We start from the raw sequence: 15,345 nt of genomic DNA, 5'->3' as shown, positions 1-15,345 counted from the left end.
ATGTACCACTACTCATTTCCCAGACAGAAAGCCTGTACTTCACTATTGTTTGACATTTTGATAAAAAACTCAAGTAGATCTTCCTCATTAACACACATCAATTTTGTGCTATTTCTCACCTCCCTGTTACTACACTGCCCCCAAGTTTTTATTTCACCTTTCCTACACTCATTTACCCAACCTTTTAACTACTCCCCATCTGAAGTCTAATGCCATGCTCCCCATGCCACAATTTTAGTCCTACTCTAGTGTTCAAACTGGAAAGACAGATGCCTGAAAGTTCCAATTTGGAACATTTACACCTTGATGTAACAGCAGTACCTCATACATGCAGTATTTGCTATTTAATATAATTCAGGAAAAAAAAAAAAAAAGAACAGAGTCAAGACAAAGCTTTCATTACCCCTGAGAACTTCCAGAACTGTTCAATGGACTCGTCTTCATAGCACTAGTAGGTGAAGGCACAGACGTGCTGTTATCACTATCCATAGACAAGTCTAGGCTGCTGTCATTCAGAGCTGTCAATCTGACCCCTTCCGTTGAATGCTGCCATCCACAAGACAAAGGAAAATTACGTTAGTCTAAATGCTTAAAAAATCAACTGAGATTCAAAATGACACAATATTTCAGTTACAAACTTACTATCCATTACTTCTGTGAAGAAAAAATAAATGAGATGTGATTTAACAGGAAGGAATCTCCACCATGAACTAAGTATCTATGTGCACACTGAAAGTAGTTATGCAAGTACATTTTTAGAAGAAACCTGAAAATAGGAGCATTAAAAATGCAAGACTCAAATGGACAATTTTCAAATCCTTTTGTATGTAAATAACCCTCCATCACATCACTATAAGCATTTACATTTTCCATGTTCACAATTCAGGTAAAGATTCTACTTAATCAATTATGTTCAAAAACCGAAGATGAACTGTTACTATATTTAGTGACTGTAATTTTGGCTTTATTTCAAGTTTCTTTTTCTTCTGGGCTTACAGATACTGCTTTCACTAACTTCAAAATTGATAGTGATGCACCCCACAAATTAGACTTTTGAAAGAACACAATGAATACAAAGAATTTAGAGACTGATTTGAACTTAAGACAGTTGAAGGATCTGTGCTGAATATCAGTGAATGACAAAAACCCTCTCATGATGCACTACTTAAAAGAGATGCTTTACTTGATGTTTTGTCATCTGAAATGTACTAAAACGAAGTACAAATCAGTTTGTAACCCATTTCCTATTCTTTAAAACAGTGTTTTATATTAAACAGCTGTAATAATGAAGTATGTTATTCAGATATACCTAAAGCAGATTGTTTTGTGAAAAGCAAAACTATAACATAAACAAACCTGTATTGTTCTAGATTAATCTGATATAAAGAAGCAGAGACTTCAAAATAAATTGTTAAAGCCCATATTCTAGCCCCTTTCTCCACTGAAAGGGAAAAATGTAGCCAACACTTATTTCAAAAATTAATTAAAACTTTCTCTTGTAATAGCCAGAGATAATCTACAGATTGGGGTAGAAAACCCTTGCTAGGTAATAGGCAATTTTCTGTTGTCAAAACTGTCTTTTACATCTTTTAGTCTTAATTTTAAAAAACATACAATGTCAAAAATTGCCAAATTGCAGGTTGAAGAATACCTTCCTTCAAATTATCCTCAAAGTGTTCAACAGGAGTTACACCACCAGACTTATATAAAAAAACAGCATTAAGTTCAACATTCTGCTCTGGTTCTATTTGATGACTTGCAATTTTTCATTTAGGAGACTTCCAGAAATATCTGAGTAGTAACAATGTTGAGGAAAAAGCTAGGGAGAGCAGGAATTGTTTGATAATTATATTGGTATTGTTACAGATGCCTCCTCTAACTAACGTGCATGTGAAAATGGCAAGAGAGCTTTAAAGCCTTATAATTACCTACTTTAAATCTGTTTAGTTTAGGAATGCCAACAAAAGATGGTAATATTTCATCCAGCAATCTTAAGTGAATAAACAGAGCCAACGATACTATCCATAGTGTTGACATTGTGGGAAATCTAGTGTATCCAGTAGTACGCTTAGTGCCTCCAGTAATACTACTAAGAGTCAACAAGATCACATTGCTTATAAAAGTAAAACTAAGCTTTCAAAACATGACTTAAGTTCTTTGGTTAGTACATCTAAAAAGCTGGGAATCATTTCCCAATGGCTTTTTTTCCTTCACTGTTCAAGTATTAATCAAGTTTACCTTTTTCTTTTTCTGAAGCACGTGATTAGGTAGCAGTTGATGAAGTTGCTTACGTTTCACATGCCTTGCAGCAATCTTCATATCCATCTCAAACATCTTGCTGTTTATTGCTTGCCTATAAACTGCAGAATTAGAATAACATCAATATGTATTGAAGCATTTTGCAAAGTCCAATTATTTGCCCAGGAATAAACAGTTTGTGTTACAGAGTATTTGTCACCCTCAGGAACAGGTATACTGTTTCCTTGCTCTGGAGCAAAAAAGTGAACCATCTACTATGTCAGCACTGACAGTACAAATATCACATGACTTGCTTTAAAAAAAAAAGACAAACATGGTTCTCTGTACTGTGTTTTTAACAGTGACAGATCATAAAACAATTCCTCATTTTATCTCAACTAGACTACAGATAGAAAGTAAGACATCCTCATAGAAACCTACTTTTCTTCAGTATATGGATCTTAAAGATACCTTGGTTATGTTAAGTAAGATGCAACACAAACATCTGATTTATGTCTGCTCTTGAAAATATTTTACCTTCCTTCCCAACTAAGGGAAGAAATTTAAAATACCAAGTAAAATACAAAGAAATTTAAAATACCAAGTAAAAATACAGTAGAAGTTATGTCAGAGGACAGTATATAAAAACCTCACATTAAACAGCTTGTAAAAAGGACTACAGAATATTCTTCACCGGATATTCTTTACTTTCCATCAACTGCCTGAAAACTTAACAGGAAATGACTGGGTTGACATTCGGAAAATGCTTTAAAAAGTGCTTTCCAGGACTATGTCAAGATGATGCAAGTCATGAGAAAAGCACATCGCCAACTACACGTTTCCTCACTTCCAGTCTCACTAAGTCTCAGAAATCCAGATGATAGCTTGCATTTATGTAGTACTTGAACCTACTCTAACTCTGTAAACATGTAATACTTTGATCTTAATTGCAGTTTGTTTCAAGAGGTAAATCTGTCTAAGGTAGCGTTCCTTCCTTAATTACACTCTGTAGAGTCACACTCTTCAGTTGTTAACAATTCACTCCTTACAAATGCCTTACAAATTTCTCACATACATTTTAAGTGATTTTCATGAATCAAAAAAGTTAACATCAAAAATTCGTCAAAATATTTATTGCACTGAGTGTTAGACACAAAACTAAAACCTATGGAACCAACTAGCTCGTATGAAATATCATGGAATAAAAGCCATTTTACTCTAGAGTCTACTAGATAACCAGTTTTAACTCACTGTTAAATTCATTTTCACCAAATATGAAAACACTTAAATTATACATATTGTCAAAATGTGGTTAGGTTCAGTTGGTTCCATATGATATCAAATTGCCAGCTTAATAAAGATCACAATATAATTTACCATTTTAGTGAGATCTGAAAGATTTGCGTTCACTTTAATCATTTTTTCTACATCTAGATACAATTCTACTACTGAAAGCCTAAATTATGAAACAAAAACAAGTGACAGCATTAAACAAGCTTAATAACCAAATATCTAGATTGAAAAACTCACCTGTGTCTGTAAAAGACTGAATGTCGTAAGTAAGATCAACGCTTAAATTTTCAGAATTTTCCGTTTTCTTGAACACCAACCCAATCACCCACATTGTACGGTATTCTTCCCTGCAAAATTTTATATTAAACAGTCATAGTCCTGACAGAATAATTGAATAATCTAGCAGTTATTTGCTTCAAAAACTAGTTTTACATTTTTGCTCCACTAGCACTGGGAAACTAGGCATAAAAAGGCAAAAAAAACAGAAGTTAACTTGATGACCTTGCCTTTTCATTTACAATGCAGAAAAGTCACGACAAAGACATACCCATTTCCCAAACTTAATGAACTTAAATTATCAGTAAGTGATTTCATTTAATTGTGCTTCTTCAGATTGATTCTCTCATTTATAGGAGTTATAACTAGCCATTGTAACTGTACAGGAAATAGCAGCTTTTCAGTACCTCATCCTGAAGTCATACGTAAGTCATCCTGAAGAATACATATTTATGTATTTCCCAACTAAACAAGTTCAATATTGCCACCTAAACTGCTCTCCAACTTTCAAGTTTCTCAGCCATAACTGACTGCAAAGTGCAGTTTTCAGGTAAGAAGCACTTCCCTTTGACAGCTCACCTTCACATGGTATACATGGAAAATGAACAGCTGAAGACATTTTATGTTTTAGTTACATGTATTTTCCCTGTAAGTTGATTTCAGAACTATCCCGCTTTCCAATTAATGAACAAATTTAGAAAGGCAGGAGAAGAAATACAATTATTGATACCGGGAAAATAACCTTTTCTAAAAGGCTTGTACACATCTAGCCCTCTAAAATAAGAGCTACTAAGTCTGATTATGCATACAGCTGTAACTGTATTTACCCATTAAAATGGTGCTGCAGATTTACTACCTGCTTTTGCTGATTTTCACTTGGAACAAATTTAACTTATGTTTTTATTTATTTATTTATTTTTAAGGTAGCAGAAAACTGTCATTTCAAGCATTTGATCTCTGGAAAAAACTGTAGATGGTAAAGAAGGCTTTTCAGATATTCCCTACTTCCCCACTCTCACACTTCACATAAAAAAACATGAGTTCTTATAAGATAATTATAACACTAGATGGAAAATAGAGTCTTAAAAAGGAGTGTTCTGCTGCTCCTTCCACTCCCACCCTTAACAGTGATCACAGGTTTTGGGGCTAAAGGGGAAGTGAGCGGAAAAACAAATACAATACTAAACAATCAATCTGAAGTGCTTGGTATTCTCTCCACTGTTCCCAAATCTGTAAGAATTCTAGCATCAGCAAATACCAAGTTTAAACGCATCTAAACTGCTAAATTTAATAATGTCACATCTACTTATTCAAGATTCACTTCTACTGTGCCTGATGTTCTACTCGATTTTCAACACTGCCTTGTAATTAGAACTGTCATACCAACTGATACCAGATGCTCAAACAACAGCAGCTAAGTAGCAGTAGCTAACAAGGAGTTAGTATTACTAGCAATTATGCAATTGATACAGTTATCAGAAAAATAACATTCTTTCCTTAAAATTATTTTCTAGGTTAGAAACATTCTTACACAGAAGAAAGAACATATGATTTTACAAAGAGTTCTTCAGAACGTCTTTCAACTCTATGACATTAGATGCTCTCACTAAAAGTTAAACCATTTAAGACTAAAAAAAATTAAGTATATTAATTAATGTATGGTCATTTTAGCAAAGCAAGTTCCTCACCATTACATGAGAGAACAGTAGTTTTGCTTACTTGTCAGGATTCTCCTTGGGTGCTGGGAATGACTGTGGATTCACATGAGCCAGTGTAATGAATTCATTCTTCTCCAGGTTTCCAACTAGAATACGGATTTTTGATTCCACCAATCCCACCCTGCATAAATGTCATTTATTAACAAGTTCTCATTAATACGAAATAGAAACGATATTAGGCAAAAATCCTCAGCATTGTTTACTGAAGTATTTGAGACTACAAATGAATCAGCACACTTATACACAACAAAGATTCAATCAAATCAATAAGCCAAGTAAGCATGTTATAAAAATAATACAAAGCAGGCTTAAAAAAGCCCTGAAGCTCTATGGCCTGCTTTTACAAATGGAGTTAAATAGCAACACATAACACACCAGTAACAGGCAGCGAGAAACTCCCATGTATTTCTCCAATATTCTTTTGGCTTTAGATGTTGAATTTAAGAGATGAGGAAGTTTCCAATACCTGACAATGTTAAATCATCTTTAATAAAAGAGAACAGAAATGGGGGGAGATATTTTTGATTTGAGAAACCTTATTTCTAGAGATTGAAAACAGACCTAGTCACACTGTTAATTAAAATGCATAAGCCTTAAAAAAAATGGATTTGTAAAGTGAACCTGGCAGTAAAGAAGCAAAATTCAGCCAATAGCCTTTACTCCCCAGTTCTTCATTTTTATTGTTTTTCAGAAACATACCAACTTCACTTAAATTTTATAACAGTGAAGTTTCATGTTTTCATTTAAAAACAGGCTAGAATTGAGTGCAAGTATGACAGTTTGCTGTTTTTTGTTGTTGCTTTAAAATAGCGAGCATTATACTCACCATTCTAGTCGCTGTTTTTCTGTCGGTGCGCTTGCTAGAAGTACAATATAATGCCTTTGGAGATAAAGACAATATGCTATTCTATTTATGCTTCTAAAACTAGACATTCAAGCTTTATTATTAAATTTCTCAGTAAATTATATATTGTAAACTATCGATTTTTAGTTTAAGTACATTCCCTATAATAAAAAGTAGAGAAAGGGGCTATGCTCCCAAGCACACGAATAACATTTCTCAAAACATTTCACTTTTTAGGGACACTTGAAACTACACTTTAATAACAATTACGTTAATAAAAGGCTAGTAACGTAGAACCAGTTGAAAAACAGTACAGAAGCTTCAATACCTAATGAGAAAAAGGATTTAATCTACTACTGTTAAATCTTTTCAAGTAAAAAACAATTGTTCACAATTATTCGTACATAAATCTGTCTTACAATATTTCTGAATAGTTACATGAGTGGTTAGCACATATTCATTTGTCAAAGTCAGAAGTAAAATTATGACTGTGGTTTACAAGTTTAATATCCTCATTTCAGATCTGTCTAACGATACTTATCTGCAACCTCACGAACTTCCCTCTAATGATAATTCTTAAGCTCCCAATTACATTCCAGGATAACCAGTGTGTACCCTCTGTAAGTTTCACAGAAATAGTATATAAAACAGGAATGCTATTTTAAATCAGGGAAACCCAGGGATGATAGAAGGAGAGATGACTACTTGGAACTTCAATACAAATCTTTCAAATCAAGCTCATAATTGTGGGGGCAGGTAGAGAACTTTCATGCCTACAATCAATTTTTTTTTTTTTTCCAAAGTTTAGGATGTTAAAGTTGACTTCCCAGCTAAATCACCAAGTTGCCTTTACTTACTATACTGATATGGTCTATTTAGGTTATTTTCTGAGAGGATTTAAAGACCAGTAGTAACATAAATGATTATACCCTAGTACTTTTACCTCATATAAAGCAAAGTCAAGTGTTGGTGAAAAATATGGTGCAAAGAGTCCTCTGATGCTATAGGCCTACAAACCATACCACTAAATCAAAAGAGCAAACTGGTAACTACACATTTCCATATTATACATATAGGTGGAATATGATGGAAAGATGAAGGAACACTGATAAATGCTAGTCCTTTAAATTCAGTCAGCAAGTGTCAGTGAACTATGAGGATTCAAAAGGAGAGATCTGAATAGACTTCTTCCTCTTTTAAACAGCATGGTTCATCTATTTATTTTTGCATGTTGGCAGTATTTACCTCTTAAAATAAAAATGTTAAGGAGTTTTTCATTTCATTTTACTGCAAACATCCTCCTTTCAATTACTTTTTAAAATAGCACAACTCAATTATTCATATTTCTAAAAACTCTGAAATATTGCTTTAAAAAAGGTAAGAAAACAGACTTTTCCCAACAGATTTTTCCCAGGATGTTCTGAGGAAACACAAATTCTGCCAACTCAACTGGAATTCAGCAATGTTGCAGAAACACTTTAAAAAGAAATAAGAATAGTGGCCTTTTCTCAAATTTTGTGCAGGTAACTCATTTCAAAGAGATTCTTTTTAAGGAGCACTAGGTAAGCAACTATCATCCATGTAAGATTTCTGCATCATACCTACCACTCACAAACACACACACCTGCATTTAGTGGAAAAGACAACTAAAGCTTTTTGTTGTTTTTAACAACATATGAACTGAAACAGACAAATCTGCAAGTACTAGAAGGACCTAATTTTTCCATGTAATTACCAAAAGCTGCTCTAAAAAACATACTACTACTAAAAAAGTTCAGAAAACATTGCATGGATTTGGTGTCCAAGTCTCAACTAGCTAGTGCGTTCCTAAAAAAAAATTAAGCCTTAATTATGTAAGTCTTTGATATTTTTGCTCAGGTAATGGTGGCTGTAATATTTAATTGAAAAATAAGAATATTTAATTCCCACCTCCAGCACAGCAAACACACATTTGTTAAACAGTGCTGAGGGGGAATTAATCACTGGAAATCTGCTACTTCCACTTCCAGTAAGGCTACTTTAAAGCAGCTTGTACTTTTAATACATACTTCAAGGTCCATAAAGGTTTGCATTAAACAAGGGCTCAAGGTCTCATTGGTAAATTTTACCAAGGCAAGATTAGTTATCAGTTCTTCATTTCCAATTTTATCACAAAAAGTATGTCTAACACAGAAGTATCCATTACTTCACAATAAAGAAGAAATAATTTTGAAGCTGAGTTTCCATCTCAATGCTGTTTAACATTACATCGATATACATGGTATTATTTTGAAGTATTCATTTTTAAAAGAAACTGGTACTTCTTCCCTCCCACCATCTCCCTGTTAGTATTGTTTTTATATAAAAAAACAAATGTAGATATGTAATTGTCTTGTAAAACACCTGGACCTACAAAAAAACATTTTGAGTCATGCTCTTTTCTGAAAAGCCTGAGGGCACATGATCTTGTTTATTCAAGTTTATCTGCATTAAGCTTCCCAGGATTTACACTTTCACTAAAGCACTGGATAATTTAAGTCCTATCAAGGCAAGTGTTCTAAGTACCTTTTAAAAGGTATGTTTATATTTATCTATTTAGAAGGACGTATTTTTTTAAACAGAGAAACAATAGGCTAGAGCTCATTAAATGAATGTTATTTCTCTCATCACCACACTGTCCTCTTGGTTATAAGTTCTAATCATTTAATTCTCCTGTAACTTTTCATTAGCACTATTTTACGTCTGAAATCATTCCTGTCATTTCCCTGTGAAATGCAAGTATATGTTGTCACTGTTTTACCATCTGCAAATTTAAAACCAGATTAAGGGGAGATAGCACATTACAACTTCCTAACTCCAAGTAATTGTTGACATTAAAAAAAGAGATTTTCCTGTTTTCCTGATCTACAATAGACTCCTTCCATGCAGGCATGCAGTAGCCTCCAGATTTCCTTAGCCACACAAGTCCTTCAAGTTTGCTTATTTTAAACAGGGCCAATAAAGCAAAAGTGTTTACAGGCAACATAGATGTTTAGCAACTAACTGCCAATGAGATCACTAAATCTAAGTTTTAAGGAAATAAATGCTTTAAAAAGGTACGTCAAAGCAAGGATGAGGTCTTCTCTTATCCAGAACACTACCCACTGCTTTGATTTTCAGCAGGAACAAGTCAATGACATCTACAATTTAAATAGGAAGAGAGGTGAAGGGGGATAGAAAAAACACAGAACATCTAGCTTTCAGATGGAGATTTGACCAATAAAGCCATATTTAATGCACATTGTCAACTGCATATAACTATTTTTTAGTCTACGCTTTAAATTAACTTACTATGAAGAAACAGGAAATCTTGAGTAATTCAAATTTAAAGCAGGCTCCTTAATACCATTCACAGTTTTAAAAAAGAAGAATGGGGAAAAAAGCAAAGCTATTTTGTGCAAAACATACAAAACCTGGATAATCAATGCGGGCAAAAAAGTTTTTATTTCTCTGATAAAGTGGCAGCAACAGCTTGTATACACAAGGAACTATATTAAAATGGAGATTATGTCAAATAACATTAAATGTCTCCTATTTTTTCCTAGTTTTGAAATTAAAAAACGAAGTAGGGAACATACTAGCAATGTCTTGAGCAGAAACTGACTTGTCTGCAGCCCATTTTTAACTTCTAAAAATAACTTTACAGTGCCTTTTTAAGCATTTTCAAACTTAACCTTCAAGGTACAACATAAAAGCCATCCAAATGTTTTAAAGCTTTTATCATGCAAAAAGTATTGAAACAAAACACAGACACATTATGAAGGTCATCAGTCTCTTTTAATGGGGGAAGTGTATATTTCAATCTTTTTTAGATTAGTACATAACCAACCACCCAACACAGAAACAACTGTAAAATATATTTGATCTTGAGTCAAGAAAAATGGGTCTCCAATTTCAACTGAGGGCAAAGAAGATGTAGTCCATATTTTAATAATTCAAATTTATTATAAAAATACAACTTCCAGCAAGTCAATATACATTTAACAAGCTTCTGCCCCACAAGCATATTACTAGAAACCCTAAAAATGTGGTGTGAACTTCAGTATTCCCCTTATTGTAGAAACATTACAAAATTAGAGAAGCTAGATGTGAAAGTGTATTAATATGAGCCAAAAGCCTTAAGCTTTAATGAAAAAAGTCTAGTAATAACTAGTACATCTGGCAGTTAGTCAACACAATTGCAAAAATCTTTATTATCAGAGTGAACTGTTGTCTGTATTGACAGAAGAAAACACACAGTTTCAAGTATGTATTCATCTTACATATGGACATCTAGAATTAGTTCTTTTAATATCTCGTTTCCTGGGAGCCAAGACCCTTTTTTAGAATACTTACTGAAAGCATTAAATAACTCTTCTGCTAGTCAAACCAGCTGATATATCTTCGTTTTTATTGGTAGCATACCAATCCTATAGTTAACTAGTGAAATTCTAAATATCTGGTCATGGACTAAGAATGGCCTTCTGAATTGCACACTGAAGACAAAAAAGTTATTTGATTAAATTAGTCATTTTATAATAGAAAAATAGTGCATTCACTCCTCCTCTATATAGTCTAACACAACACTTTTTGGAAGTCATTCGTATATATAATTAAGATCCTGTGCTACAGAGCATCATTAGATATTGTAACTGATAAAACTTAATATTCTGCCATGCCATAAAATACATACTTGTACTTTTGAAAGAAGTTTGGAGCTTCAAAAAGTTTGGACCACTCTGCCTTACTCAGCAAAATTTCATCTGTGATAGCAAGACCTAAATTATAAAAAAACATTTAAGTTTCTTAAAAAAAAAAAAAAAAAACACTTTTATACCCAGATAAAAACAGTTCATTAATTTAGTAAATGTTATTATGGATCATTTCCCCCCTTCAAATTCAAACTAATTTATCAATAAGCTTGATATTCTCATCAAATCTTAAATGGCTATTTATACAAGTCTTTTTTTGTTTTTAACTCTGTAAAATACATTCAGAAATGCAGTATTAACTGATCAAACTAATGAATACATTTTTCCTTTGTAGTCTACGCAGCTCAATTTAGTATTACGTGTCTCAGTCCAAAGAAGGTTGCGATTTTTTCCTTAAAGTACTTGAATAAACTCTTGCAGAAGTGTTGTACAACAATAGGGCAAAGAAACAATGAGAAGACGAGCCACTGTACTGTCTGCAAGAACTACTGGGAGTCACCCTGCATCAAGTCTACTCCTTGCTTTGACTATATTGTCTTTTATCTACTATAATTATCCAAGTAGATTACTAAAATAACTAGGGGATTCTGAGCAAGTATATTGTCTTATATATTAAGACTAGTAACTGCCATTAAGTGGGATTATTACATTTTTCTTCTGTGTGGCAGGACACAACCTAACGCCACTAAAATTAACCCAAAAACCAAGAGACATTGGACTGTAATTATGAGTTTCAGAGCACAAGGCACTAATTAATTACCCTCAGTTTCTAAAAGTGAAAGATAGATCTGCAGAAGTCCTTCCATAGAATTTAAAACTTTAAGCCATGTAGGCATAACAGACTAAATTCTACCTATCTCAAAAAGGATTTTCATGTTAAGAGGTTATTTAATACCCTTCCTCCCCCACCCCCAAGCATACCCACAATGGAACTATTTTAAATCTTTTTGAATACATTTATATAGAGAGCATAAGATAATACTTACCTTGTTTAAATTCCTCAACCATGACCATCCGTGTGGAAACGGACACATTGTAGGTAGAGTTCTGCTGTGGGTATGCTGGTGTAATTATAGGCATAAGATGGTACCTATCACTGGGGTTTACCTACATATAACAACAGCCAATCAGTTTTCTTCAAGCATACACATGAGTTAACAAATTTGGATTTCTCCCTTTGCTAAAATCGAGTCTTAAGTTCTAAGAGACCTTAGTTTGTAGACCAAGCAAATTTACGAATAGTTCAGAGAAAGTTTAGAATACAAGGACAATGCTTTCACACAGGTGATGTGGGAGGACCATAACCTGTCAGCACATCAAGTCAAGAAATACCAACTGAACAGAACCATTTCTCTCTAACAGAAACTAGCTTGTGATCATGTCAAAACAAGGAAACCTTATCAACACACGAGCACCTTCAGAGGAATGACTCCTTTCAGACTTTGTGAAAAATATACTATACTTTATTTCTTTAAGACTATGGAAAATAAAGAGCCAGCCTAAGAAGAGAGGCTCTAGGGACCCTGAGAGAAGCAACGCTTGCATTAACATATATTTTATTAAACAGCACATGAGAAACAAAAAAAAAAGGGGGGACAACACACACACAAAATACATTTAAAATAGTGTTAGTGTAGTAATCTTGTAGATGGAAAATTAAAGGTATAGCCCCGTTGATGACCTGTCCCACGTTAACTACACAGACAGTTCTGTAACAACACACACTGACCTCAAACCCAGCTATAACAGTTCGACTTAAGAACAGTTTTTCATCTTTGTCTCACATTATTTAAATGTGGACTTCTGTCAACCAGAAAAACAGATGGAAAGGAGTAAAGGTCATATGTAACTCAATTTCTGGTGCTTACACTATTTCCCCCAAAAAGGTAAGTTGAACGCCAATTATTGCAAAATTGGTAAAACAGCACTAAATACCTCCAAACTATTGCCCAACTGAAACATCAAAATATGAACTGTATGTCTGTAGCAAAGGTATTTCTTTGACTACCTGAAGGATTTTAATATACAATGTCCTTAATATAGGTGCTATATAATGATAGATGAATATTAAAAACAGCATAAAAAACTGAAGACTTCAAGTTACCATCTTCTTGGGTCCAAGACGAAAACAGCATTACAATAATTACGTAGAACTGAACCTATCCAACTGTGACTGCTGCACTTAAGTGAATTTGATATGCTTGCAAAAGTAATAGGTTTTAACTGACAGCAAATGGCTTTATGATAAGCAACTTTTCAAAAATGCATTGCTGTAAGGCATGTATCTAGTTATGCTGAATACTTAAGATCACCTATTGAAGAAGTTGAATTAAAAAGTACACTGTTCAGCAAGTGTGCTTCAAGTGGTCAGTTTACAAAATTAAGCTTTGTTCCACACCCAGGAGAATTAGAGGTTACTATTAATGACATAATACCAAAATATAAACTAAAATGAAGTTCACCTAGTATTCTTTAAGCAACTGAATTTACTGTACATGTGACTTATAGGGGAAAAAATAATACACTAACCCTTGGGTCCCATACAGGCAAATTAAGATTGCATTCTTCTGGCTGTTTCAATAGCACTGGATTTGGCCATTCCCTGTTCAAAAAGATTGTAGCACTGAATAAGACTACTGGATACAACCACGTATGTTCAAACAACAATATTATTTTGAATATGAACCTTCTTAACTCTGCTCTCAAGGTAAAGCATCATTTCCTTGAGACTAAGCTGGTCTAACTATAGTTCTTTAAATAACCTGTAGTGCTGAAGTACAACACAGCTGTAATTAGCTTCTCTAGCGCATCAGAGCAATGAATTTTCTTCCGTCCTGGAGTTTTGCAACCAGTGGCTTAGGTAACTAACATCAACTCCTATAAATTCCTATAGGACACCGAAAGAAATTCCTCAACAAAGACTGACAGTGGGTCCATTTTCATGCAAGCCATTTCATGTAAAAACTACAAGAAGAGCTAGCATGATCAGTGTTTTAGAAACATTACTAAGAGTTCAGAATAAAACAGGAAAGCAATTCCAATCCAGACTGGGAAAAAAATAAACCATGCTGAATGAAACACTAAAACCAACAAAAAAGGTAATACTTTTGTTCTCTGCTGCCATGAATTAAGCCGTCTTTCTTATGAAGAGAAGTCAATTCATCTGTTGGTATTTGGACATTAATGCTTCCAATGCTACCAGTTTCCCTGTATCAGCTTAGCATGGCAGGATTATTACTCAATGCTAGGACTCTCAAAAAGGCTATAAAACCTATGAATTCTAAATAGTGAAACTGTGGAAATTATCTTCACAGTAAAAAGAAAAAAACACTGTACTTGAAATAAAGCCATGACGTGGTACAATGATTCTAAAAATCTATCCATGTCTCGTGAAGTCTCATGAGGAATACGTGCCTAAACCGGCTGCTGATACATCTCCTTTTTCCAGCATGTGAATGTTAAAAGACTTTGTACTTTTGGGTGCCTGTTCTTATTTAGAACTATATAAGGATCATATCTGGAGAGCAATGCTGTGTCACAACAAGTAATTAAAAAAATAATTTAAAACTAAGAATTTTTGTTTTGGATACTTTAAGAACAAGGAATGTCGGATGACTTTTATTGAAAAACCCAAGCTAGCAATTGTCTGGCAGCAAGAACAATGCTTGTAACTATCAACTTAATCTGGCAACAGCTGAAAAGAGTACCATAAAAACAGGACTAAAATTTAGTGTCTACAAAACAATTTTATTTTAGCGGAATCTAAATTTAAAAAAACATACCATTTAGAAAATACCAAGAAAAATTTATGTACAAGAGTTGATGCTATTGCATTTGGATAAAGCTGGCAAGTTCTTGCTACTAGCATAGCCCAGGAAACACCGCCAAGGAAACCTAGTATATTGGAATAGATGTTGTGGCCTGTGAATCGAGAAGGAAAGAGACAAAAGGAGAGAGTTATTAGCAACCATAAGAGTAAATGAAAACTTTACAAATTTTGGAATAAAACTGCTTACGTTTTGCCCACAGTTTGATAGCTCTCAGTGTTAACCTGAAGTTGTCAATGTTTGGTACTAGATGCAGAATTTCATCGGTTACCCGGCAACCTGCCAAAAGAAAGAATCTGTTACATTGGCTGTCTCAAGGGTTTTCTGCTGGTTTATCCTCTCCCACCTTCAAATCTATCAAACGTTAGATCAGCATACTGGAAGTTTTCTTATTTGGTATTTTGATCACTGTTGTTTTGAATCCAAAAACATGTTGTTAT

At 33.8% G+C, this 15,345-nt stretch overlaps 1 protein-coding gene across 4 annotated transcripts in view; it reads right to left on the bottom strand.

Moving 5' to 3' along the window:
* PAPOLA (poly(A) polymerase alpha) overlaps window positions 1-15,345 on the bottom strand; it is a 43,171-nt gene that overhangs the window by 10,388 nt on the left and 17,438 nt on the right. For all 4 annotated transcript variants that reach the window (XM_035328153.1, XM_035328152.1, XM_035328151.1 and 1 more), the window contains exons 8-17: window positions 15,095-15,184; window positions 14,861-14,999; window positions 13,608-13,680; window positions 12,065-12,185; window positions 11,060-11,144; window positions 6,352-6,405; window positions 5,527-5,646; window positions 3,769-3,878; window positions 2,239-2,360; window positions 404-546 (exon numbers count right to left, since the gene is read on the bottom strand). In XM_035328153.1, the coding sequence (XP_035184044.1) occupies window positions 404-546; window positions 2,239-2,360; window positions 3,769-3,878; window positions 5,527-5,646; window positions 6,352-6,405; window positions 11,060-11,144; window positions 12,065-12,185; window positions 13,608-13,680; window positions 14,861-14,999; window positions 15,095-15,184 (1,057 nt within the window). The remainder of the gene's footprint in view (window positions 1-403; window positions 547-2,238; window positions 2,361-3,768; window positions 3,879-5,526; window positions 5,647-6,351; window positions 6,406-11,059; window positions 11,145-12,064; window positions 12,186-13,607; window positions 13,681-14,860; window positions 15,000-15,094; window positions 15,185-15,345) is intronic.

The sequence above is a fragment of the Oxyura jamaicensis genome, chromosome 5 (assembly GCF_011077185.1).
Source record: "Oxyura jamaicensis isolate SHBP4307 breed ruddy duck chromosome 5, BPBGC_Ojam_1.0, whole genome shotgun sequence".
NCBI classification, from domain to species: Eukaryota; Metazoa; Chordata; class Aves; order Anseriformes; family Anatidae; genus Oxyura; species Oxyura jamaicensis.
The sequence above is the reverse complement of the archived record's forward strand: the minus strand, read 5'-3'. Positions and strand labels throughout refer to the sequence as shown.